This window comes from Cucurbita moschata, unplaced genomic scaffold, assembly GCF_002738365.1.
Source record: "Cucurbita moschata cultivar Rifu unplaced genomic scaffold, Cmos_1.0 Cmo_Scf00037, whole genome shotgun sequence".
Classification (NCBI taxonomy): domain Eukaryota; kingdom Viridiplantae; phylum Streptophyta; class Magnoliopsida; order Cucurbitales; family Cucurbitaceae; genus Cucurbita; species Cucurbita moschata.
The window spans coordinates 1,421,570-1,447,062 of record NW_019268553.1 but is presented as its reverse complement, the minus strand read 5'-3'; the positions used below and the strand labels follow the sequence as shown (position 1 = coordinate 1,447,062).

General features: G+C 35.0%; 5 protein-coding genes and 1 long non-coding RNA gene across 10 annotated transcripts in view; 5 read left to right on the top strand and 1 right to left on the bottom strand.

Annotated features, from left to right (window-relative positions):
* The first annotated feature begins 337 nt into the window (after window positions 1-337).
* LOC111431777 (translation machinery-associated protein 7-like) lies at window positions 338-3,317 on the top strand. Its single transcript, XM_023068485.1, has 6 exons — window positions 338-355; window positions 987-1,037; window positions 1,993-2,086; window positions 2,165-2,220; window positions 2,654-2,695; window positions 3,025-3,317. The coding sequence occupies exons 1-6, from the start codon at window positions 353-355 to the stop codon at window positions 3,103-3,105; spliced, it is 327 nt and encodes a 108-aa protein (XP_022924253.1). The 5' UTR covers window positions 338-352; the 3' UTR covers window positions 3,106-3,317.
* Window positions 3,318-4,386: 1,069 nt separating this feature from the next.
* On the top strand, window positions 4,387-11,000 carry LOC111432072 (RPM1-interacting protein 4-like). 2 transcript variants are annotated; one of them, XM_023068873.1, is made up of 5 exons: window positions 4,387-4,660; window positions 4,786-4,876; window positions 9,422-10,114; window positions 10,203-10,385; window positions 10,615-11,000. In XM_023068873.1, the coding sequence occupies exons 2-5, from the start codon at window positions 4,871-4,873 to the stop codon at window positions 10,642-10,644; spliced, it is 912 nt and encodes a 303-aa protein (XP_022924641.1). In that variant the 5' UTR covers window positions 4,387-4,660; window positions 4,786-4,870; the 3' UTR covers window positions 10,645-11,000. The 2 variants fall into 2 exon arrangements, with proteins under 2 accessions (XP_022924641.1, XP_022924640.1); XM_023068872.1 differs by having other exon boundaries at window positions 4,392-4,660; window positions 9,422-10,120.
* Window positions 4,887-8,765, top strand: LOC111432073. The gene is made up of 3 exons (XR_002708600.1): window positions 4,887-5,333; window positions 5,448-5,611; window positions 6,135-8,765. It is a non-coding gene; the product is annotated as an uncharacterized LOC111432073 (long non-coding RNA).
* Window positions 11,001-12,343: 1,343 nt separating the features above from the next.
* Window positions 12,344-15,802, top strand: LOC111432108 (E3 ubiquitin-protein ligase complex slx8-rfp subunit slx8-like). Of its 2 annotated transcripts, XR_002708612.1 has the most exons (6): window positions 12,344-12,600; window positions 13,541-13,789; window positions 13,874-13,967; window positions 14,038-14,076; window positions 14,700-14,833; window positions 15,422-15,802. XR_002708612.1 is itself a non-coding variant. In XM_023068909.1 (5 exons), the coding sequence occupies exons 2-5, from the start codon at window positions 13,568-13,570 to the stop codon at window positions 15,665-15,667; spliced, it is 696 nt and encodes a 231-aa protein (XP_022924677.1). In that variant the 5' UTR covers window positions 12,348-12,600; window positions 13,541-13,567; the 3' UTR covers window positions 15,668-15,802. The 2 variants fall into 2 exon arrangements, 1 of the variants encoding a protein (XP_022924677.1); XM_023068909.1 differs by lacking the exon at window positions 14,038-14,076 and having other exon boundaries at window positions 12,348-12,600.
* A 970-nt stretch (window positions 15,803-16,772) lies between these two features.
* On the top strand, window positions 16,773-21,841 carry LOC111432106. 3 transcript variants are annotated; one of them, XM_023068905.1, is made up of 12 exons: window positions 16,773-17,059; window positions 17,149-17,251; window positions 17,350-17,416; window positions 17,612-17,725; window positions 17,807-17,871; window positions 18,412-18,501; window positions 18,737-18,816; window positions 19,528-19,744; window positions 19,912-19,967; window positions 20,381-20,473; window positions 21,059-21,242; window positions 21,410-21,841. In XM_023068905.1, exons 1-12 carry the CDS (start codon window positions 16,983-16,985, stop codon window positions 21,527-21,529), a joined length of 1,266 nt encoding a protein of 421 aa, XP_022924673.1. In that variant the 5' UTR covers window positions 16,773-16,982; the 3' UTR covers window positions 21,530-21,841. The 3 variants fall into 3 exon arrangements, with proteins under 3 accessions (XP_022924673.1, XP_022924672.1, XP_022924674.1); XM_023068904.1 differs by having other exon boundaries at window positions 16,775-17,059; window positions 17,140-17,251; window positions 21,410-21,839; XM_023068906.1 differs by having other exon boundaries at window positions 16,776-17,059; window positions 17,140-17,251; window positions 17,624-17,725; window positions 21,410-21,838.
* Window positions 21,842-22,365: 524 nt separating this feature from the next.
* Window positions 22,366-25,493, bottom strand: part of LOC111432107 (probable magnesium transporter NIPA2) — a 6,652-nt gene continuing 3,524 nt past the window's right edge. Inside the window, exons 6-9 of the mRNA XM_023068908.1 lie at window positions 24,624-24,751; window positions 24,391-24,528; window positions 23,659-23,751; window positions 22,366-23,020 (exon numbers count right to left, since the gene is read on the bottom strand). Of these exons, the coding sequence (XP_022924676.1) occupies window positions 22,838-23,020; window positions 23,659-23,751; window positions 24,391-24,528; window positions 24,624-24,751 (542 nt within the window). The 3' untranslated portion in view covers window positions 22,366-22,837. The remainder of the gene's footprint in view (window positions 23,021-23,658; window positions 23,752-24,390; window positions 24,529-24,623; window positions 24,752-25,493) is intronic.

Here is a 25,493-nt window from a genome sequence, read left to right as displayed (position 1 = left end):
CTCACTAGCACTCATTCTTTTCTTCAATCGATGTGGCACCTGAGAAATTTTTATGGTAAGTAAATTTTGAAGAAACCTCAGAACTTCAGGCTTATTGTTTAAATATTTGTTATTTGGAACTTTCTTTAGCATATAACAAGTAGATCATTGGAATATTGCAGTACACTTTTGTGGTCTACTTCTTCATTTTTGTTGTTTATATGATGGGATGCATCTCAATGGATGATTGAAATGTCCTCTGGTTGTTTATACCTTTGATGCTGGGGCCTTGTATTCTTTTTAGATATCTGTTCTCTTCGGAAGAAGGCGGGTGGATGATTGTTGAAAGCTCAAAACCCGCTCGGCTATTACAATGGTATTTGTTTATTGAACATTGGAACTCTGTGCATACATTTCTATCTTAATATCTGTTCGATGAACACGACTCTCCACAATGGTATGATATTGTCCACTTTGAGCATAAGCTCTCAAAGCCTTCCTCACTTATAAATTCACGATCATTCCCTAAATTAGTCAATTTGGGACTCACCCTCAATAATCCTCAACAATACTCCCCTCAAACAAAGTACACTATAAGCCTCCCTTGAGGCTTATGGAGCTCTCGAATAGCCTCCCCTTAATCGAGGCTCGACTCCTTTCTCTGGAGCCCTCAAACAAAGTACACCCCTTGTTTGACACTTTAGTCACTTTTGACTACACCTTCGAGGCCCACAATTCTTTGTTCGACATTTGAGGATTCTATTGACATGGCTAAGTTTAGGGCATGACTCTAATACCATGTTAGATGAACACGACTCTCCACAATGATATGATATTCTCCACTTTGAGCATAAGCTCTCGTGGCTTTGCTTTTGACTTCCCCAAAAGGCCTCATCCAATCGAGATAGTATTCCTCACTTAAAACCCATGATCATTCCCTAAATTAGCCAATACGTGACCAATAATCCCCAATAGTATCCATTACAGATATCTCTGATTTGCTCTAGGTTCTATTAGATGAGACACAATCTGGTGCCAACATGGATGCTATTATCCGGGTACTATTTGCTTTGCCTTTGATTTTGCCGTTTATGTATGACCTGATTTTACCGTTTAGTTCAAGTTTACATGTCACTATACACATAATGACGGTTTAAGATCCTCTAGGTTTCTGAAATATTGTGATTCAGAAAAATGTTGTAGGTTTGGAAATTTGATGGGAAATTTCATTTTGTGGCGATTTTGTAGTACTCACTCTCTCCACCGAGTGAGTCAGCCAACTCTAAATCGTGTCTCCTTCGATCGGATGACGTATACCCAAACCTCTAACCTTGCTTTAGGAAAAAGGTTTTAGAAAATGGAGACGGAGAGAGGTTTTAGAAAGAGAATTTGAAAACAAGATGGAGAGAAATGAAGAAAGCAATATTATAGGCTATAAGCGAAAAGAGGTAACACAACGGCTTAGATAACATATAACTCCAGGTATGAAGAATTGAGAACTAGTCGCATTCCCCATAGTACATTTTGATGCATTTCAGGTCTATCAGGTGTAGATATGATTCTGTCAAAACATCATACACTCAGAAAATACAATAGGAAAACTGTGCATCATGAAAGCAGTAAAGGAAAGTAAAGTGATACAAAACAAGGGTTTTGACATGGAAAGGGCATGCGACCGTGGGGCAACACGCTTTGGACAAGCATGTCTGTGACACAATGCACTTACAACTCATTAACGTCCTAAGAAAACTATATTAGGTTTGTAATCATAATCATAACATGTGAGATCCCACATCAGCGAGAGATACTGAACATTTCTTATAAGGGTATGGAAACTTGTTTTAAAATCATAAGCGAGATGTAAATACATAAAAATTGTCAGCAATCATTTAAATTTTATAAATTTTAAAGTAATTTAGAAATAGGAAAAATATATTATTTCTTGAACCACATATTTTATTTTCTTCCAAAAAAAAAAAAACGCGCAATGCTTTGTGCCACTATAAATAATAGCCGGTTGTGCTCTTCGACTCGGGCGATTCCTCATCTTTGTTCTCTTCGACTTGGCCAAACCCTAACGATATCTCAGCCATGTCGTCCAAACAAGGTACGATCTATTGAGCGTTCTTTTCCGATTTCATTTTGGATTCGGTAGTCTCATCGATTGTGTTCTATGTCTTTACAGGAGGGAAAGCGAAGCCATTGAAGCAACCCAAGGTCGAGAAGAAAGATTACGACGAGGTACTCTTTGATTTTTTTTTTTTTCCGTAATGGATCTATGCCGCAAATCATCTATGTTCTTCCTGGTTCTCTTCATTTTTTATACAATTTTTTTGGATCGAAGAATTTCAATCTGCCTGATCAAGGCTGTAAAAGAGAATAGAAGTTATTTTTCATTAACGTGCGCCTGATTTTTGGTTTTGGTGTAGTTTTTTTGTGCCTTTTTTCTTGTTATTATTTTTTATTGCAAGAATCATTATTGTCCATTCTATTCAACGGGGAGGGAAGTTCGTGCTAAAATTATTGATTGATGCCCTCACCTGAACTGTCTATTCCATTCATTGGTCATTTTTAATTAATGATCGATCCCTTCAGCTGTCTCTATCTTAATTCGTTGTGGAGAAACTCTTATTTTCAAAACTGAACTTTGAATTTTTCTGCGTTTTCTCAACAGGTTGATATGGCAAATATTCAAAAGAAGAAGGACGAGGAAAAGGTTAGAACTGAACTTTGAAGTTGAAATCTGTTCTTATTAAGAGAAAAGATTGAAAACAACGGATTTAGATGCTAGTTTTTTAATACTTTTGTTCATTTTGGTTCCCTCATTTTCGTTTTTATCTCATTAGTACCGATTCATTCACTAAATTTCTTGAACTATAACCATAAATTTGCATCGAAGGATTTGAATTGCGTGTAAAATTTATGTTAAAATGTTGTAAGGACATTTTAGAACTACATGAACCAAAATGAACCATGCCAAAATTACTTCCTAGACCATTGGTTGTCTGCTAATTACAATTTTGAGATGTTTGGATGGTTATACAGGCGCTCAGAGAGCTTAGAGCAAAGGCCCAACAGAAGGGAGCGTTTGGAGGAGCTGGGCTGAAGAAGAGCGGGAAGAAATGAGGGCTCCCACGCAATGCATGTACGTACACATTACTTCACGACCTGAAATTGCAAACATCTAATGGCTGCTGTTTAATCAATTGAGTGTCTTTCTGTTCTGTGTAAAAGCCTGGGAAGAAGATGATCAATGCTCTTCTCCTGGTTTCTTTCTTTCTGGAATGGAATGGATAAAATTCTCATGGTTTAATTTAATAATTTTTGCAATTATCAACTGTAAATTTTTTGGGTTGTGGGTTTGTTTATTCTAATTTTTGTTTTTTAATAGAAGTATAAGGTTAGTTTCTAAAATATTTATTCAACTTAATTAGAATATATATTTTTAGAAATTACTTTTTAAATAGTTTTAAATTATTTTAAAGAGTTGTGAGGATAAATAATAATATGAAATTAAATACAAATAAAACTAATGTATGTATATATTTTTTAAAAATTGTTGATTTGGTTAATTTAATTTAATTTAAAGGAACTCTGCAAATTTAATTTTTTTTCATTTTTTTTTCTTTCGAACATAGCCTCTGTGTGGGCCATGTTTGTCTCTTTCAAATACAACATGATTAAGCAGCAACACTGCAACCTACCACTTTTATGATCGAGTAGCAAAAGCAAACTAAAAAAAAACTTGTAAATATTAAATAAAATAAAAGAAAAATAGGGACATTTAATATATTTGATGGCTAAATAAAACTCAATTTTTTATGGCTTATTAAAATATAGTTAATTTTAAAATAAAGTTTATTTTTTTTAAAAAAAAAAAACCTTGTACCAAACTAAGGTTGATTTAAATATATATATATGTATATATATATATATCACATTATATGGCTTATTAGTATAAGTATTTGTCAAAATTCAAAGAAAAAAAAGTTTATGTTATTTTATTTTTGTCTAAATTTTGGCCTTTCTACGGTTAATAAATCAAATTTTTTTAAAAAATTAAATAATAATGTTTTTTTATACCACGTGAAAATATAAAATCTATAACCAGAATGTTAATAAAGTTTACTATTTATTTAAAAAAAATCAAACCTAAATTTAAAATTATTAAAAATATAATAAAACTCAAAATACAAAATTTTAATTTTTATGATTTGATAAATTTCTCAAACTAATTATATTTTACCAACTTTTTTTAATATTTATTAAGTGAGAGTGTGAAGTATGCACTATTACTGGGCCGACAGACGGGTCGCTGTCGATGATTTTAATCATCCAGTTGTCAAGTTCGTCGTCTTCATCCGTCATCATTTTTTCCATTTCTCGATTTTTTTTTTTTTGCTTTTCTTTATCCAAAGGTTCAGAGAAACAGTGAAAAGGATGCAAAAATCTTTCACCTCAATGTGGAGTGAAAAATGTTGTTATCAAATCATTTTCTTCGTCTCCCCAAATTAATTCATTTCAGTTCGCCAAACTTCTCCGTTCAAAACGGAAATGATTATTTGCAGATCTGTCTTGCAATTGTAATTGCAACTTTATCCGATTTCCAAAGCGTTTTCACATTAATTCTCTGGATTATGCTTCTGGTCCTACTTCGAGTCCAATAATGTCGCTAGAGCAGGTCAATAATTTAATGGAAGTTTGTTTTTCTTTAGTTTATTGGTTTATTGTTTGCTTTTCTTTAGTTTATTGGTTTATTGTTCATCATATTTCGATTTTCGTTTGTTTTTAACTTTTTCGGTGCAGGTGGATCTTCGAAGAAGTTAAAATACGATGCTCGATTTCGTTTGAGAGTGTACGGTTTTGGAAGTTAATCCTTGTGGAACTTCAAATGGCTGTGAGTTTTCGAAACTTCTCTGTTCTTCGCTTTCTTCTTCCTTTTCTTTTTTCTTATCTGTTTCCAAAACAATGGAGCATACTGAATTTCTTGGATATTTTATTTATTATGAGTTGCGAACTGTTGCGATCTATGATTTGGTCATATTTTTTGGCTGCCTCTTGCTTATTCCATGCATATGACTGAGATGAAGGTTTGAAGATGGGGAAATCTTGGAATTTCTTGAGGCTTTGCTGTTTTATTTGTCTTTTCTTTAGTTCAATCACTTGTTGGTGGAAGGATTTGGACATCTAAACCTCTTCGGTCGAGGGTATATGTCTAAATCAGTTGAGTAACGCTTCGGTTAGCTTATTGTTTTAGAGTTCGTAATGTAGAATCACGGTCGTAATCTCTAGTGTGGGTTGAGCCTTTTGGTTCAGTTGAGGGTATATGTCCAAATCAGTTGAGTAATGCTTAGGTTAGCTTATTGTTTTGGAGGTCGTAATGTAGAATCACTGTCGTAATCTCTAGCGTGGGTTGAGCCTTTTGGCTCGGTTGAGGGTATATGTCCAAATCAGTTGAATAATGCTAGGTTAGCTTATTGTTTTGCTTGTTTTGATCTCTCCTTTTCTCCTTTATTGGGTTCTGGTTGCTTATGGAGGTCGTAATGTAGAATCATGGTCGTAATCTCTAGCATGGGTTGAGACTTTTAGATCGGTCGAGGGTATATGTCCAAATCAGTTGAGTAGTGCTTAGGTTAGCTTATTGTTTTGCTTGTTTTTCGGTCGAGGGTATATGTCCAAATCAGTTGAGTAGTGCTTAGGTTAGCTTATTGTTTTGCTTGTTTTGATCTCTATTTTTCTTGTTTATCGGGTACTGCTTGCTTATGGAGGTCGTAATGCAGAATCGCAGTCATAATCTCTAGCGTAGGTTGAGCCTTTTGGCTCGGTCAAGGGTATATGTCCAAATCAGTTGAGTAATGTTTATGTTAGCTTAGGATTTTGCTTGATTTCCGGTCAAGGGTATATGTCCAAATCAGTTGAGTAATGTTTATGTTAGCTTAGGATTTTGCTTGATTTCTCCTTTTCTTCTTATGTCCAAATCAGTTGAGTAATGTTTATGTTAGCTTAGGATTTTGCTTGATTTCTCCTTTTCTTCTTTATTCGGTTCTGCTTGCTTATGGAGGTCGTAATGTAGAATCACGGTCGTGATCTCTAGCATTGGTTGAGCTTTTTGGCTCAGTCGAGGGTATATGTCCAAATCAGTTGAGTAGGCCTAGGTTTGCTTATTGTTTTGCTTGTTTTGATCTCTCTTTTTCTCCTTTATCGGGTTCTGCTTGCTAATGGAGGTCGTAATGTAGAATCATGGTCGTAATATCTAGCGTGGGTTGAGCCTTTTAGCTCGGTCGAGGGTATATGTCCAAATCAGTTGAGTAGTGCTTAGGTTAGCTTATTGTTTTGCTTGTTTTGATCTCTATTTTTCTTGTTTATCGGGTACTGCTTGCTTATGGAGGTCGTAATGCAGAATCGCAGTCATAATCTCTAGCGTAGGTTGAGCCTTTTGGCTCGGTCAAGGGTATATGTCCAAATCAGTTGAGTAATGTTTATGTTAGCTTAGGATTTTGCTTGATTTCTCCTTTTCTTCTTTATTCGGTTCTGCTTGCTTATGGAGGTCGTAATGTAGAATCACGGTCATGATCTCTAGCGTTGGTTGAGCTTTTTGGCTCAGTCGAGGGTATATGTCCAAATCAGTTGAGTAGGCCTAGGTTTGCTTATTGTTTTGCTTGTTTTGATCTCTCTTTTTCTCCTTTATCGGGTTCTGCTTGCTAATGGAGGTCGTAATGTAGAATCATGGTCGTAATATCTAGCGTGGGTTGAGCCTTTTAGCTCGGTCGAGGGTATATGTCCAAATCAGTTGAGTAGTGCTTAGGTTAGCTTATTGTTTTGCTTGTTTTGATCTCTATTTTTCTTGTTTATCGGGTACTGCTTGCTTATGGAGGTCGTAATGCAGAATCGCAGTCATAATCTCTAGCGTAGGTTGAGCCTTTTGGCTCGGTCAAGGGTATATGTCCAAATCAGTTGAGTAATGTTTATGTTAGCTTAGGATTTTGCTTGATTTCTCCTTTTCTTCTTTATTCGGTTCTGCTTGCTTATGGAGGTCGTAATGTAGAATCACGGTCGTGATCTCTAGCATTGGTTGAGCTTTTTGGCTCAGTCGAGGGTATATGTCCAAATCAGTTGAGTAGGCCTAGGTTTGCTTATTGTTTTGCTTGTTTTGATCTCTCTTTTTCTCCTTTATCGGGTTCTGCTTGCTAATGGAGGTCGTAATGTAGAATCATGGTCGTAATATCTAGCGTGGGTTGAGCCTTTTAGCTCGGTCGAGGGTATATGTCCAAATCAGTTGAGTAGTGCTTAGGTTAGCTTATTGTTTTGCTTGTTTTGATCTCTATTTTTCTTGTTTATCGGGTACTGCTTGCTTATGGAGGTCGTAATGCAGAATCGCAGTCATAATCTCTAGCGTAGGTTGAGCCTTTTGGCTCGGTCAAGGGTATATGTCCAAATCAGTTGAGTAATGTTTATGTTAGCTTAGGATTTTGCTTGATTTCTCCTTTTCTTCTTTATTCGGTTCTGCTTGCTTATGGAGGTCGTAATGTAGAATCACGGTCGTGATCTCTAGCATTGGTTGAGCTTTTTGGCTCAGTCGAGGGTATATGTCCAAATCAGTTGAGTAGGCCTAGGTTTGCTTATTGTTTTGCTTGTTTTGATCTCTCTTTTTCTCCTTTATCGGGTTCTGCTTGCTAATGGAGGTCGTAATGTAGAATCATGGTCGTAATATCTAGCGTGGGTTGAGCCTTTTAGCTCGGTCGAGGGTATATGTCCAAATCAGTTGAGTAGTGCTTAGGTTAGCTTATTGTTTTGCTTGTTTTGATCTCTATTTTTCTTGTTTATCGGGTACTGCTTGCTTATGGAGGTCGTAATGCAGAATCGCAGTCATAATCTCTAGCGTAGGTTGAGCCTTTTGGCTCGGTCAAGGGTATATGTCCAAATCAGTTGAGTAATGTTTATGTTAGCTTAGGATTTTGCTTGATTTCTCCTTTTCTTCTTTATTCGGTTCTGCTTGCTTATGGAGGTCGTAATGTAGAATCACGGTCGTGATCTCTAGCGTTGGTTGAGCTTTTTGGCTCAGTCGAGGGTATATGTCCAAATCAGTTGAGTAGTGCTTAGGTTAGCTTATTGTTTTGCTTGTTTTGATCTCTATTTTTCTTGTTTATCGGGTACTGCTTGCTTATGGAGGTCGTAATGCAGAATCGCAGTCATAATCTCTAGCGTAGGTTGAGCCTTTTGGCTCGGTCAAGGGTATATGTCCAAATCAGTTGAGTAATGTTTATGTTAGCTTAGGATTTTGCTTGATTTCTCCTTTTCTTCTTTATTCGGTTCTGCTTGCTTATGGAGGTCGTAATGTAGAATCACGGTCATGATCTCTAGCGTTGGTTGAGCTTTTTGGCTCAGTCGAGGGTATATGTCCAAATCAGTTGAGTAGGCCTAGGTTTGCTTATTGTTTTGCTTGTTTTGATCTCTCTTTTTCTCCTTTATCGGGTTCTGCTTGCTAATGGAGGTCGTAATGTAGAATCACGGTCGTGATCTCTAGCATTGGTTGAGCTTTTTGGCTCAGTCGAGGGTATATGTCCAAATCAGTTGAGTAGGCCTAGGTTTGCTTATTGTTTTGCTTGTTTTGATCTCTCTTTTTCTCCTTTATCGGGTTCTGCTTGCTAATGGAGGTCGTAATGTAGAATCATGGTCGTATTATCTAGCGTGGGTTGAGCCTTTTAGCTCGGTCGAGGGTATATGTCCAAATCAGTTGAGTAGTGCTTAGGTTAGCTTATTGTTTTGCTTGTTTTTCTTTTTCTCCTTTATCGGGTACTGCTTGCTTATGGAGGTCGTAATGCAGAATCGCGGTCGTAATCTCTAGCGTGGGTTGAGCCTTTTGGCTCCATGTTTTCCTTTCGAGCTAAAAGGCGTCCAATGCCAATGTTAATTGTCATGTGGGATATCTTATTCATAGACAATTCATGAACATTACCACAACACTGATAACAATAATGTGATTTTTTACCATGAATTTGATACGGTCTCTGGTTGAGTGATATCATGGCTGGATGCTTCAAAAAAAATACTTATCCATTATTTTTCACCATGAGCAAGTTCATCTTTCATATGAGATTCGAAAATGTTCTGTTTCAATGATTATTTTATAATATCGGTCAACTAATTAGATCATTTTGCGCACGAACACGATCCTGTTCATAACGAAAAATCTAGTTTCTTTGCTTATGGTAGGTGTTGGATGATAAAAGTGTCCCACATCTGCTAATTTAGGAAATGATCATGGGTTTATAAATAAAGAATACTCTTTCCGTTGGTATGAGGCCTTTTCGGCTCTCCAAAAGCAAAGCGATGAGAGCTTATACTCAAAGTGGATAATATCATACCATTGTGGAGAGTCGTGTTCGTCTAGCCGTTGGTCCTCTGAAAATAGATTAGTAAATATTTTCTTTTACTGCTGCAGCGGAGTTCACAAGTACCAAAATTTGGTAAGTGGGATGATGGGGATGATGTCCCGTATACAGCCTATTTTGACAATGCCACAAAGGCTAAATTAGTGAGGATAAATATGAACGATCCTTCTCTTGACCAAGTGGAGATTTTAGACACAGTGAGGTCAAACTATGAGCAACACAGAATCAAAGAAGGTGTTCTTGTGAGGAGGCAAACCGAGTCTCCATTGCACCACGATGCCCCGGAAATGCCTGGTCGGGATTCTAATGGTATAAAGTCAGCGAAGAGTCGAGGTCAACAAGCATCAAGGCCAAAGCATGCACAAGAAGATTTGGGCTTGGAAGATGCTAACATGAAGAAACATGTTGATTCCCCTTTGGACCATCAATCAATAGGTCGGGTAAGCTTTAACTCGCCTCGTCATCAACGTCAGGCTAACTCTCCACATCATCAACGCGAGGGCAATAACATGACCAGTAATTCATCAAAAAGGACTACAAGAAATGGCGTAGGTTCTGACTGCAGCATAGAAAATTCACCTCTTCATCCACGGCAGCATCCAAGGACTGAAGCAAAAACTGCAGTACCATCTTCGCCATTACGAGAAAGAAGGGGTTCAGGTTCGCCTAAAGGAGGTAGTCATGATGGTTTAGCTCCCTCGACTCCCGGAAGATCACGTCAACAATCTGTTCCTCGGGGCAATGAAAGCGTAGCTTCTTTTTCTCATTTCCTTCATTCACTCTTGATAACATGACTTTGAATGACATAATCTGTTATGTTTGATCTTGCAGCCGGATCGTAGTGCCACTGTCCCAAAATTTGGTGACTGGGATGAGAGCGATCCAACATCATCTGAGAACTACAGTGGCATTTTCACCAGAGTGCGCGAGGAGAGACAATCTGAGGACGGAAGTTTGCGGGTTGGGACTAATGTTTCTAGCGCCACGAGTCGTAAACGTTCTGAAAATTCTAAGGTACGCCATTCTTTAACACGAGATCTTTTACTCTTATTTCCCATTAGAATCACTACTGAACTCAAAAGCTCAAAAGCAAATCTGTGATTTACCAAATCAAAAGATGATGTGATCATGGATGATGGGTTGGTTTGTTGGGTGTGATTATTTTGAAAATTTAGCTCAAATTTAGCCATTTTCATGCAAAAGTTCTAGGTTGATAAAAGTATGTGATTTATTCTTCATACAGAGATGTGGCTGTTTTCCATGGGGGAAATGATTGCTCAGTGTCACGGTGAGTGCGTGGTGACACTTACGAGTGCGATTGTAACACTTAGCTCGATGGAACGGGAATGGTGAGGAATTGTTTAATGGAAGCCTGTGTGCCGGCAGGCACATATGGCCAAGAGGTTAGTGGCAAGGCTTTGTTCTTTTTGGGTCTATGCTCTATGAATGCCACCACCTCTTTTTTATTCAAAACATTTATCATTATTGGTGACGACGTATGTATTATATCAAATATGATTATCAAATATTATCCAATCAAGTGATCGTTAAACTAGACTACCTTGTGCCCTTGAATCGGTAACCATCTTTAGAACGAGGATTAGATTAATATTGTTATCTGAATTTCAATTTTATTGATAAAATATTCCTTCAAAAAAAAAAGATAAAAATTAATATTATAATTTTTTTTGTTTTTTTTAAAGGATGACATCTTTTATATTTTACTCGTGTTTAATGTCCGAGATGTTGGTTAAATACTTATATGGATAATGAATGTTTAAAAAATTCGGTGATTTCAATAGAACGTTTGGATTTGTTTGTTAACTTATTTAAATTTGGTTCAAATGAAAATATAAGTGGAGTAGATTTGTGAGTTCCATTAAAATTAATTTGGGTTAAAAATTGAACCAACTCGAACTTACTATTCATTTAAAAAAATACATTAATATATTTTTTATACATGTATTTATTTTAATTTTATGATTATGATTTATTTGAATGTAATTTTTTGAAATATAAGTTGAGAAACTAAATAAATAAATATTTTATACATTAATAAATATTAATATTTTACTTTTATTAAAAATAAAAAAATGAGTTGGGTCTAAAAATTATTACCATTACTAATATAGACAATATAATATTCACGTGTTTAAAGAAATTAATTTTTATTTAAAGTAAAGGATATAAAAACTCTCTCTTTCTATGAGTGTTGTAGGAAAGAGATTCCTAACTTGTATCAAATCAAACCCATCTTGACCGTCAAAAGCATCAATGGAAAGGGGGGAGAAAGACCGTTTGAAGTAGAAAATCATGTTGAATTTCTCTTGGTTCTCATCTTATTCAACCGTTCAATCATTGAGATCAAAGCTACAAATTTAACATGTTTATAATGAGTGAAGTATTCACTCATTTTCAACCGTTTTTCTTCACACGTGTCTCGATATAATAAATAGTTGTCATATATCTATATAACCCTTTAAGAATGTCCTAATAGTTGTCATAGATCTCTATAACCACCCGAGAACGTCCCTAATCGATCCACTGACATCCATTCTTCATAAACAAGGTCAGGACCGATAATCTAATAATTAACTTGGACAGTTGAGCTTTGGTTCCCTAGAACCTGACCTTAAATGTTTGGCTCCTAAGGAGGTCGGTTACGGTAATAGAAAAATAATCCTCAAATTGACGGAGCTCGATTTCAGTAGACGGTAGACGATATATTTTAATCCATTAGCAAGAGCATTATAAATTAAAAATATTACAAGGATTTTTAATCCTCAAAATTATTTTAAAAAAAAAACATGTATTTAATCGTTAAAAAAAAATAATAATATGAAATAAAAACGGCGTAATGAATCCCATTCCGGCTTAATTATGGGCCGGAAAACTTAATGGGCCTGGCGAGAGCCCACGGCGGAGAGGGGCGGGGAGGAATAAGGGAAGCGCCGAAGAGGACAAAGAGCAACGAAGATGGCAAATAAAGAATAATTTCGAGGAAAGGAGGATCGGTAAGGATGTAAAGTTTTTCAAAGAAAACACCTCTACATATATGGAATGGAAGCCAAGATTGCTTTTATATCGATTGCCGCTCCCTCTTTCCCTTCCCCTTTCTCCCTTTCTTTTCCCCATTTCTTCATCTTCCGCTTCGTCTCGCCAAGTTTCTTGGGTTTCCTCTTTCGATCGGCCTGCTCCAGCCGCAGTCCGCCGTTCACTTCTCCTCCAGGTACCATCTCCGTTACTATTTTGTTCATACTACTGTTATATTGCTCCAATCATGTTTTTTTTCTCTGATTTGTTGCCTATCTTTTTGTTTCTTGTTTGTTTCTGGTATTTCTGCTAGGTTTTAATGTGTTTGTGCTTCGTTCTGTGTTTTCGATTCTTGCCTTTTTCCGTTATTCGGCCTAGTTCCGAACTCTTGAACAAAGTCAGTTGAAGGTTTTAGCACGTCTGTTTCAGATTCGAGAAGATGATGCTTTGAATTGCTTGTACTGACGGTTCGATTTCTCTAGGGTTTTAAATGTGTTTTTTGGGGTCTGGTTAGGGCTTAAATCTCAACAATATATTAGCTAAATTAGGGGTTTTATTATTTTTATTTTTTGATGTTCATTTGGGGTTTTATTGTCATTTTTATTTTATTTTTAGTTCATTTGGGCCTTTATTCTTAAATCACAGTTTCAAGGGCCATGATTGGAGAAAACAATCCTTGATATAAATGGTCGATTTAGATGGTTTATACAAGTATAAATAGTTTATATAAGATTAAGTTTGAATAATAGAAATTCAAAAATCGGAATCATCGGTTTCATATTTTAAACTTCGTCACGGTTCTCCGAACTGTGTATAAATTAAACAGATTTTCATTTATAACCACTAAACAGGTTAATTTTGATACGCACTGTCGTTAAAAAAAATTAAACAGATTTTCAATTGGGTATCCTATCAATATTCCATTTCACTGGCCTTTTCGTCCTCTCGATTTTGTTCTTGATCAATGATGCGCAAAGGAAGAGAGGTCTGTGTTTTTTGTTTCGTTTTTTTAACGTTTAACTCATTTGTTCAATTCAATGTAGACTTCTAGTGAATTGCATTATGGATGATTCAACCTCGTAATTATTTAGATCTGAATTACTTCTTCATTTCTGTGGATGATTCTACTTTTTCAGGTCTGAAATACACAAAGGGCTGTCGGAATGAGCATTCAAAGTACAAATGATCTACATGAACGGAGAGCAAGAGTTGTTGAGAGAAGAACAAGATTGGACATTGACTTAAATTGTCCACCCCCGGATGAGTGCATTGACCCAACTGGCCCTCACGACGAAGTGGCACAGTATAATAATCATCACCGAGAACAAGCTACGGACGCAGTTGATGAGGACATTGCTATAATCTCCCCTCGGAAATTTGCTGAAGTATGCAGTATTTTTGGTAAATTATTATGATTATATGTCTAACTAGGCCACATGAGGAATTTAAGATGGTGCCAATTTTTTTAGGCCAGGAAGAATTTTCGAAGAAACCACTTTGAGAGTAGCTATGGTGTAGTCGTCAGACGTAATGGCAGCACAGAAGTTTATAGTGCTCTCACAGGTTTATTTCCTTTTCTTTCCAATTCTTAAACTTCTTGATATATATTTCAATAGTTGGTTATTTCTCTCAGATAGTATGGCTACATTACCATTTCCCGGTATTTTATAAGGTACACTCAAGATGTTCTTTTAGAATGTTCAATATATTCACATTCTTGGATTTTTCTTATGTACTTTGAATCTTCTATATCTGGATCCACAAGACTGGTTGAATAGAAATCAGTATAATGCATATTTGAATTATATTTCGTTAGGTAAGAGAAAATCTTATGAAATCAAATCCCTAGTTCTTAGCATGCAGGCTGTTGTTTAAAGTTTTTATGAGCTTTTCTGGTCGCCTGTAAGCTTCCTCAAGATGGATTCAAGACTTTGTATTTCTACTAATAATCATATGTTCAAAACTTGTTCCTCTTTTCATTGCCGATCAGTTTGTCCAACTTCATTTGCATCCAATTGCCGATAATTTAACGAACACATTCCTGCCCGAACTTTGAAAATTATTTTGATTGCAGTTAACCGAGAAATTACCGTTCTTTTGATTGAAGGCCTTTTTTGTAGTTCGCCTCCTTTTTTGTGTCTCTTTATATTCTTTCTTTCATTTATCTCAATGAAACCTGGTTATATTCATAAGGGGAAAAACAGTGAAATGAATTAACACATTTATTATCATTTATTACTCTGTTGCCAAGCTGCTTATGTGTTCTTATTTAACCTGTTTTCAACTATTTCGCAGATGTATCAAGTTGGCCCCCCTTTACAATTTGGTCGCCCCGTACGAATAGGAATAGTGTATCCATACAGGAACAACAAACAACTCACAACTTGGACCTCCGCTTAAGCTGTGAAACCAGTAGTAGGGCCACTAAGGTAATACTAATTTAGTGGTTATTTTCACCTGCAAAAACTTGGAGTTGCCTGTTCATCTGTGTATATTGAAACTGAATATAAAGTGTTTTGAAAAATTCAGGCTTCATTCGATGAAAGTTGCATTATTGATTTCTGTTATTAAATAATGTGGCTGTTTACTGAAGATTTATTTGTTCCTTTCTTCTACACAGAAGTATAACCCAAATGGGAAAAAAAGGAAAAAGAACTTTCCTAAAATCTCTAGGAAAACCTTGATTCAAGTTTTGATCCATAAAGTTCAAATCCTTCGGTTAATCCCTTGTGAATTTGGAATATCTTTTAGATGCTTTTCTTCCGTGCAAACATCTCAACCAATCTGTTAAAAATTTGCTTCATCTTGTGCAATGATCCAAGTTTCAGTTGGCACAAAACTTGGGCAATGATTTGAGCGAAGTCTTAACCAACTTCAAAACCACAAAATATTTGAGGTTCAATGCGTAATGATGCCAATATCTGAAGTAGATCTATGATGTTAAATCACTGATTAACATCATTTTCCCATCCTTGTTTAGTAGAACTTGAAATTGAACTGTTATCTCCTTATTGCAGGTAAAAACTGACATTGTTATTCCTTCTGCACCTGCACTAAATAGTAGCATCACACCTGCAGATCGGAAGTTGCGGTGTGCGATCTGCATAGAACCATTGGTCGAAGAAACGACGACAAAATGCGGGCACATTTTCTGCAGGAATTGCATTGAAATAGCCATTGCAACTCAACACAAATGTCCCATATGTCGGCGTAAGCTTAGAAAACGAGATATTATTCGGATTTACCTTCCTTTTTCGAGTTAAAAAAAAAAAAAATGAACACAACACAAGAATATTGCTTCTGTGTATTATGTATTCTTTTTCTGACGACGACAACGACGACTAGATTTGTACTTGCACACAGTTGCATTAACAAATATAGATTTCTTGATTTCTTCTTTCTGTATGGAATGAAACTAAAAACAAAAAACAAAAACCTGTTTGATGAGTTGTACTCTCTACTTGTATTTGAGTTTAAATAGTTCATTGATTAGAAAGGGGTGAATGAATGATTTGGCCCTCTTCTTTGCCTTACAATGCCTTTCTCTCTTCTTACTCTAAGCATATGTTTTGTGTTCTCTTATGTTGTGTTCCTCAGCCTGAACAAGGCCTTTATGAATGTCTTTCTTCTTCCTTGTTTATCCATGGCGGTACGAATCTCAAACCAGGTGCCTTTGCCTCTACTCAATTCTGCTTTTCTCTTTCTTTCTCAACCAAATTAACAAGAAATGCTAATTATATCGGATCCCGTTTTTTATTTTCTTTTTTTCTTTTGGGTCGGAGACTAGTCGAGGATTTTGATCATCTTTTATGATCTTTGAGTGTGTTACATCAGTGTCGAGAAGTTTCTTTGAGACGTTTAACTTGAGCGTGTGTAATCAGTGTCGTGAAGTTTCTTTGAGGCATATAACTTGAGTTTGGCTCGGTTTAGAGAGTGCTCTTCAATGGTCGAAGAGTTTATTCTTTCCCCTTTCGTGAAAAGGAGTGTTTTTGTGATATTTTAAACGATCTTTAGGTGGAATTAAATATTAAAGATGCACCTAGTTTCGTGAAAATGAGTGTTTTTGTGATATTATCTTTAAGTGGAATTAAACACTAAAGATGCACCTAGTTGATTTAGTGTACAACCGATTCAATAAAAATAAAATTTTATTTCACGTTTTAAAATATATAAATTTAAAAATTAAATCAATGGTTCAAAAATTGTGTTATTATTTTATATATTATATAGTATTGTACATATTTTAATTTAACAAAATAATTGAGTTTATTAAAATGAAATATTATATGTACTAAAGTTTTTATCTAGTGAAAATGGTAAAAAATTATCTAAATTACGCGGTGAAAATTGATTTAAGTCAATAATTTAGAGGTAAAAATTGAAATTTTTACTATATATTTTTAAAACTCCTTCCGCTTCTCAATTACGCGGGCAAAATCTTGCATCCAAAGCCCCCCATTATTCAAGCGCTCGCCACGGGGATACAAAAAATTCTCTCCACTTCTCTCTCGTTTTGAGTTTCGCACAGGGGAATAACGCGAGGAATCTCTCTCGGTTCTGTGCGAATTCCGGCTGTCGATGAAGAAAATAATGCCGGAATCGATGGAAGCTACACCGTCTGTGTCTTCAAGCCTCGATCTCCAAGCAGTTCGCAGGTTTCTCTCTGTCTTGTTTCTGTGTGCACTAATTACGTGTAGCAATGTATAATCCGACGTCATTTTTACTTAAACTGAAGTCGCATCAGAGAGCTAGAAGAGTTGCAGAGATCTTTGGCGGAAGATGAAGCTTATAGCACGGATTCATTAGGTTCTGAAAAGTTACTGAAGGAATGCGCTCTCCATCTCGAGGTTTTCTATTGCCGATTATTTTACTTTTCTACATCCCTTACTTTTTCTCTCTCGTGTTGAAAGAAAAACTCGTGGCTCTTATTCTTTGAAATGTGCAGAGCAGACTACAGCAGGTTCTGTCAGAATGCTCTAACGTTGATAGTTTCTTGGGGATTGATGATTTAGGTAATTCTGTTAAGCTTACTTATGAATTTACTATGGTTTGAATGCATTTATGTGTGTGCATTTCACAATTTCGTCCTCCGTTCTGTTAGATGATTTTTCCTTCATTTTAGTAACTGCTACTAGATCTGATTTATGTTTCCTTTCCTGCGTTTTGATCGATTTCTCCAATGTTTTTTTTCCTTCACAACTTTTTAAATCTCTCTCTAGATGCATATGTGGAACACATGAAAGAGGAACTCGTTGCGGTGGAAGCTGAAAGCAGCCAAATCTCCAATGAGATAGAGGTTCTTAAGAGAACCAATATAGAAGGCAATCTCTTCGTTTATGTTTTGATTTATACTTTTTAGCCTCCTATTTGTATTGACGTCCTTCTTTTGCTTCCGATCACAGGTTCTAATAAATTAGAGGTGAATCTCGAATTATTAGACGTGTCGTTAGATCGTTTTACATCACAGGTTAGTCTCCATTGCAAAATAATTTGTACGACACCAACAGTTACTAGACTAGGATGAGCGGAGGAAGACAATGATTTAACTTAAATTTTCTTTAAAAGTTGCCTGACCTAAATGTTGAAAAGAATTAAATCCAACTATGGAAGGTGTTTGTGACTTGTATTCATTTCAGTAATTGGACGAATGAGAAATTAGGGCAAAAACAAGATATATGAAGCTCGAGGAAGTGTAATATCTGAAATTTTTAGACGAACTCATATTATGTAGGCTCTTGCTCCTTACGTTATTTAAAGAAAATAAACTGTACAATATATTGGATTAGATATTCTGCCAAGCTGTTTCGAGACATTACTACTAATGTTTGATTTTTTTTTTTTTTTTTTTTTTTTTTTGCAATGATTAAGTTCACTTTTTCCTTATTTTCAATTTGATTTTCTCTATTATTTTTGGCGTATGATTAACATAGCTTGTTTATAGGCCTAATAAAAGTTCGTCCCTAGTGAGAACGTCTGTCACCATTTTCTCCTTATTACAATCTTGTAGGATCCTGAGAAGGAAACATTTAATTTCTGCTCTATGAATGGTGAAGACCAAATGAACGTGATAGTTGACCGTGAACGCAATGCTTTTGAGGTCTTTTCTATTACCTTATTACTTCTAACTTTGTTTTTATTGTCACATGTTCTTTTTATTCAATTTTGATCAATTATAAGCACGTTTCTAGGGAGCAGTCGATCTAATGAGCTTAATTAAGGCCATGGTTCCATTTACTGTTTCAATCATGGTATTGTAGCTCAATGAAAACTATATGTGGTTTGACTAATTCTGAAGTGGTTCTTTTCTTCGAAACTCTTTATGCTTCTTCCAGGTTTTGGAACTTGATAGTCATATTGAGAAGAATAAAAGAATTCTGAAATCTTTGCAGGAAGTAGATGAGATATTTAAAAGGTAATATGTGTTTTGAGGTTTTAATTTTTGTATCCAAATCTCCCGACCTTCAAACCTCTTCAGTTATGCAACATAGTTATGACTTTAAACCACTTCTCCCGATCCAATTGTTCATCTGATCCTCAAAAATCTCTTTTCTCCACCCTCAGCTTTGTCACCTTGCCCTCAGGTTTGAAATATCATAAATCTGAAAACTTTCTCTTTGTTGAATCCTCCTTCCCTCGGAGCATGAAACCTTCGTTTTATAAAAGGGATTATGATTATGCCACGATCCTATAGGGAGTTGCCATGGCGCTGCCCTCGATTTAGGCAGAAATTAAAATTTTGGAGTGCCATGACCTCATAAGGGAATTGACATGGTGTTGTGCTGTAGCATCACTGCGCCTTCTTGTAGTGCTCTTTTCTTGCCTTTTCTTTGTTCTGCAGAGCCCCACGATTCTGTAACAACCACCTAGGCACCATTCTCTTGCCGCCTTTGTATGGTCTTCTTCTTGCACACAGGCTGATTTTTCTCTAAATATCTCTTAAAACCTTCACTTTCTCTACTTGTTTTTGTTCTACACAATAAAAATTCACGTGCACAAATCTGACACAATCAACACAAAACTAACAGTAATCAAGTTATAATCCTTATGAATTATAGCCCACTAAGTGCTATCAATCTAGTAATGACTTCTCTCTCCCTCCCTCCTCATAACTCTCTCCCTCTAGTTTGGATGTTGTTGAACAGGTTGAGGACACAATTGGAGGTCTGAAGGTCATTGGTGTTGCTGATAATTTCATTAGATTGTCATTACGTACACATATTCCAAACTTGGAAGATTTTTCAAGCTTACAGAGACTTGAAGGAATGATCGAGCCATCAGAATTGAATCACGAGTTGCTAATAGAAGTTTTGGAAGGAACAATGGAGCTAAAGAATGCTGAGGTATCCCTTTAATTGGTTATGTATCGTAACTAATTGTATCCACGGTTATCACGGTCAAGTTCTTATTAGAGTTTAAAATCCAAGTAATTCCATCTGTTGGCACCTCTCTCTCTCTCCCATCAATGTAAATTCTGTTGAAGGAGCTTAATTCATTAATAATTTCACAGATCTTTCCTGGTGATGTCCACTTGCACGATATCATCAATGCTTCAAAGTCAGTCAGGTTTGTTTTCTATAAGATTCATGTATACTCCACTGTACTCAAGAATAATTGAGAGGTTGGTCTTTTATTTTACAGTAGTATAGCACTGACAATGTTACATACTTGTAGCTTATTCGTTTACATATTCTTGTTAGATGTTAATTTGATCTACCTGCTTTATTAACTGGCGTTGTACAACTTTCACCAATTATATTGGTTTGCTGGAATCATAGATGAAACTGTTTGAGTTGAATTGCAATGACATGAGGGATAATAATATGTAACTAAAAAAAGTTGGATAAATATCATATAATAGTGACATCACCTCTATTTATATGTAATTGTAATGATTTGATCATAAATTTTCCAGACTTTTTACTTATTGAACAGAATGCAATTTATCTGACCCGTTCATTTTGCTTTTGACTGAGCAGCAATTCATTGGAATGGTTTGTGAAAAAAGTACAAGATAGAATTGTTTTGTGTACTCTTAGGCGATTTGTTGTGAAGAGTGCAAACAAATCAAGGTGAGACCCGTAAAATTTTCAGATCTTTTGTATAGTTAGAAGTAATGTATAGGATAGGTTTTTTTTTTTTTTTTTTTTTTTTTTTTTTTTTTTTTTTTTTTTTTTTTTTTTTGTGTGTGTGTGTGGAGTACTCTCTATTTCCATACAAGAATTTCCCAGCCCATATTTCCCATTTTCGAAAATGACGCGGGATCGGGAATGCACTATGTACCTTTCAGTCGGTACAGTGTCTTTCGCTTTCCCCACTCTTTTCTCCTTCCCTTGTTCTTGGCCATCCAGTTAGATATGTATAGAAAGTTCTTTCACCTGGGGATCATACCTTCTCCTTTCGAGTCACTTTTGGCTACCATTGGATTCTTGGTAGATAGGGTTTCCTAGGCTCCTAGGCTGGGATAGGTTGCTTTCAGTCCTCCTTCCTATACAACCGCTTAACAGCCTTTGCATGGCTATGTACGACTTCTTGGTAAGACTATCAGCAGCCACTAATCATCATTATTGCCTTACTTCATCATCGTATTTGAGAGTAAAGTAATGTAATTCTATATTTTAGTTGTTGTTGGGACTGAAATGCTTATCTTGATGCAGTCATTCCTTTGATTACATAGATCAAGACGAAACGATAGTATGTTGTATGATTGGAGGGATTGATGCGTTTATTAAGGTGTCTCAAGGCTGGCCACTAGCCGATTCTCCACTGAAACTTGTATCACTCAAGAGCTCAGACCATTATACAAAAGGTGCTTCCTTAAGCCTCGTTTGCAAGGTGGAGGTAAAGATGGATCTTTTTAGTTTTTGTTCATTGTCTTTGCCTCTCTTTGATACCTAAAAAGGGCTTTGGTAAATCAAATTATTTTTACTTTTTTATTTTTATTTTCTATGGTTATCATTAGGGTATTACGTGCATATTCACATTCCGATTATGTTTGCACCCTTCAGAAAATGGCAAATTCCTTGGACGCACGTATTCGCCAAAATCTATCAAGCTTTGCAGACGCTGTTGAAAAAATATTGAAGGAGCAAATGCATTTAGAACTCGAAGCTGACGGCGGTCTTTGACGATTAAGAACTTCGGTTCATCATGCAATTCAGGTTTCTCAATTCTACCTCCTCTACTTGTATAACGTGATATTGCTGCTGATGATTTTTCATGCCGAAAATTTTAGCTCGATTATTGATTGCTATTATTATTATTGTTATTTGCCTTTTGTGTGTATAGGCTTAAAACATTGTTGTTTTGTTTATTTTAGTATAATTGGGATATCCAAAGCCCATCCCAGTAGTTTATAGAGGACTTGGGGAGGCGACAAGTGGTTAATTTTAGGCTAAATCATAAAAATAAAAATAAAAAGTCCTTAATTCCTAAAGTTGTAATATTACCTAACCTTTTATAAATGCTTTAAAACTAATGAAGTAGAAATATTGTAAAATTTTGATTGAAAGTGGGACATGGAATAGTGTGGTGATGACCTAGATCGAGTTAAAATTTGAATTTTCATTTTAAATATTAGAATTTGTGATGACCTAGATCGAGTTAATTCTAAATATTAGGCATCTGAAGCTGGGAACTTAGAAAAATTCTATAAACCTCTCAAGTAAATCTCTCAAGTTGTTAGCAACGTATAAGAAGAATTAGGTAAAGTAGCCAATAGAAGTGAATGGATGTGGCTTTTGATAATAACGAAGGATTCAGTTGCCAATTTGACTTGTATCAACAATACTCAAATTACTCACTTCTGAAACAATTACAATTGTTGAATAATCAAAACCAAATCTAAATGTTGGAGACTGAGAGAACAAGATTGATATAGAACCTTCCCAAATCCAAATCCAAACCCAAACCCAAACCAAAATCCAAATCCAAACCCTAACCCTAACCAAAATCCAACCCCAAACCCAAATCCCAACCCAATCCCAACCCCAATCCCAAACCCAAAAACCCAAACCAAGGATGTCTACAGAAATTTGAAATGTATCCTCAAATGTTAGCCTGGTAACTTCTATTGAGTACCTTACCTTGTTTAATACAATCTGTAATATATATTTTCTGTTCTTCTCTTTTTTAAAACTAGTATTTAAATTTGTACCTCACAAGATGAAACGTGAGAAGCAGTCTCTTGAGAACTCCATTTGCTAGTGTGCCTGCCACTTGGTTTGGCTCGGTGCAACAAAATAACAAGAATCTTCCATCCAAAAAATTGCCCCCTACCAATGATATTTTCCTGGATGATGAGCTCTGAGAGAGAACTTGCAATTCTAAACAAAGACATACTTGTGGGGGGGGGGTATATGGATGGATGGTGGGAAAAGATTGGGCCTGTGATGCTCTGCTGCTTTTAACTTATTGTTTACAATGGCTGCTGTGTGCTAGTCAGAATTTGTGTTGTTGGTATTATGTCGTTGTTTCGGCGACCTAGCAACAGCTGAGACTTCGGAGGAGGACGTATTACCCATATCCCTGGTTTTATGCAGCAGAAAAGTTCCCGAAAGAATGGTAACAAAACCACATAGTTCGGTAGCTATTTGTGATGCACTTTGTGAATCCCATTCCTGTAGGTAATAATACAACCACACCACAAAGAAGGGAAATTAAATTAGGAAAAACGACCTATAACATATCTTGGTGCTACAAATATTTCCTCATAGTACTCAATGGCCCGAATAACTCAGATTTTTAAATAATTAAAAATTCAACAATAACCTAAACAAAACTCATCCAGTATGTACCTATGTACCATATCTAAAGACTTGTCCGGGCCAACATAAAACTTTGACACAAAACACAAACAAAACTCATCTACGGGTATAAAAAGAATAGTTTAAGCATTATACTTTCAAGGATGTTTGGAAGTAATTTTGAAATTGTTAAAATTTCTTGTCATTCAAAATCACTTCAGAATATTCTTTTAATTTATACTTTTAAATGTGATTGTTATGTAATTAAAATTGATTTTGAATCTGCATGGATCTTGAAAGTAAAAAAAAATTGATTTAACTTTTTTAAAAACCATTTCTAAACATGACTTTTGACCAAGTTTTGCATTGCATTTTATTATATATATATATATAATTTGAGGAAATAAAACAGTTTTAAAAACGACACACATAGGCATCAGTGAGAAATGGTGATGGTGATTATAAGTCTAAATGATCAGATTTTAGGGGAAGAATAAATGGGTATAAATTACCTTAAACATAATCATACTGGCAAGAATGGTGAGTGATGTGAACATCACATAGTAAACTGGGGAGACTACAGCAGTGTTAAAGGTGTCCAGAGCCTGCAGAATGAATATCAATGGTATTCCACTACCATCAGAATATTTAATATCTTCATTTTATTACATATAAACAATATGAATATACATACTAACAGAAATGCTTTCTAAGATTTTGAATCAAATTTATTTTAAGTAAATATTTTTAAAATTTTGTATAGTTTTTTATCAAATAACCGAGAGTTATTTTTCAAATTTTAAGCTTCCTAAAAAATACTTACTGCTGTGCTCATTTTCACTTAAAATGTTTTTTTTAAGAAATAAAGAACAACGAAAAGTACTCTAAAAGTTCTAAAAACTGAAAGGAAAAAAAACATAAAGTACTTTGCGTTCAAGCATTTAATTATTTTTTGAAATTAAAAAAAAAAAGTATTTTCTTTATGAAATACCAACAGAAATGCTTTCTAAGATTTTGAATAAAAAAGTGTTTTTCATTAAAAAATATTTTTCAAAATTTGTGTACTTTTTGTAAAATTATCAACGAGTTATTTTAAAATTTTTATACTTTTCTCTAAATTTTTTTTTTTTTTTTTTAAATCTCTCTTTCAATTAAAATCTTACAGTGCTCTTAAACTGTTTTTTAAAAAGATCAATAAAAACAGGAGGGGAATAAATCAATAATGAAACAAAACAAGTATTTACCTTGTTTAAGTAGTTCACCTGCAAAATGCTACCTCCTATCACAACGATGGTAAAAAACCACGTCTCAAAGTACTTAAACTGATTCATCCCGGAGAATGTCAGCTTAAGTGCAATTCCCACTGCTTTAACGCTCATAACCTACAAATTAAATTCCAAACTAATTGAAGACATGGAGAAAGTACTGAAAATGATTAACATGTATGAAATGAAGCTTAGTGAGATGGTGAACCAACCGTAAGAGAACCCATTAAAGAACAAATTCCAACATAAACAACCATGTGGGTCTGTCCATATTTTGGCACATATCGAACAATCAGAACAGCAACTAGAACCAAAACTATCACCGAGTATACTAGAAAACCTGGTAACAACCAATGTGTCGTGTTAATTATCTAAAACACCAAACATGTTGTGCTTAAATCAAATTAGTTATACCATACAATACGCCCTTCTTCACAATTCCGTTTCAGTTTTCTCTATTTGAAAAGTTTCAATTTTACCTCACTCTTTTAACTGAGATTAATGGTAAAAATACTGTAGTTTAACTGAAAGTTTTATTTTACCTCTCTTAACTTTTCTGAGGTACTACAATGGAAGTTGCTGTTAAAGGGCTATTTTAAAACAAATTAAAATATTGAGGTAAAGTAAAACATTTAAAATATTTTGTGCTTAAATCAAATTAATTATACCATATAATACAATTAATTTTACCTTCCATTTTCTTCAAAATCTTAGAGATAAAATTAAAACCAAATTAATTGTAAAAAAAATATATTCCAAATAAAAGGTAGCAATTAAACTATATCCATTTGGAATATTTTATATAATTTAGACCATATAAAAGGTAGCAAATTTAATATAATAAATAAAAAGGGAGAAAATAGTTCTTATCAATAAATTTTTACCATAAATTTTTTATTTCATTAAATTAGGTGGTAAACTAAAAAAATACATGGCAATTTTTACTATATTTTTTCAAATTTTATTAATTTCAACATAAATAGGCATTGCACAAATTTAAATTGAATGAATGCATAGAATTGAAAATTGAAAATCTTTTAAAGCTGGCAAATTCTTTTTTTTTTTTTTTTTTTTTTTTTTTT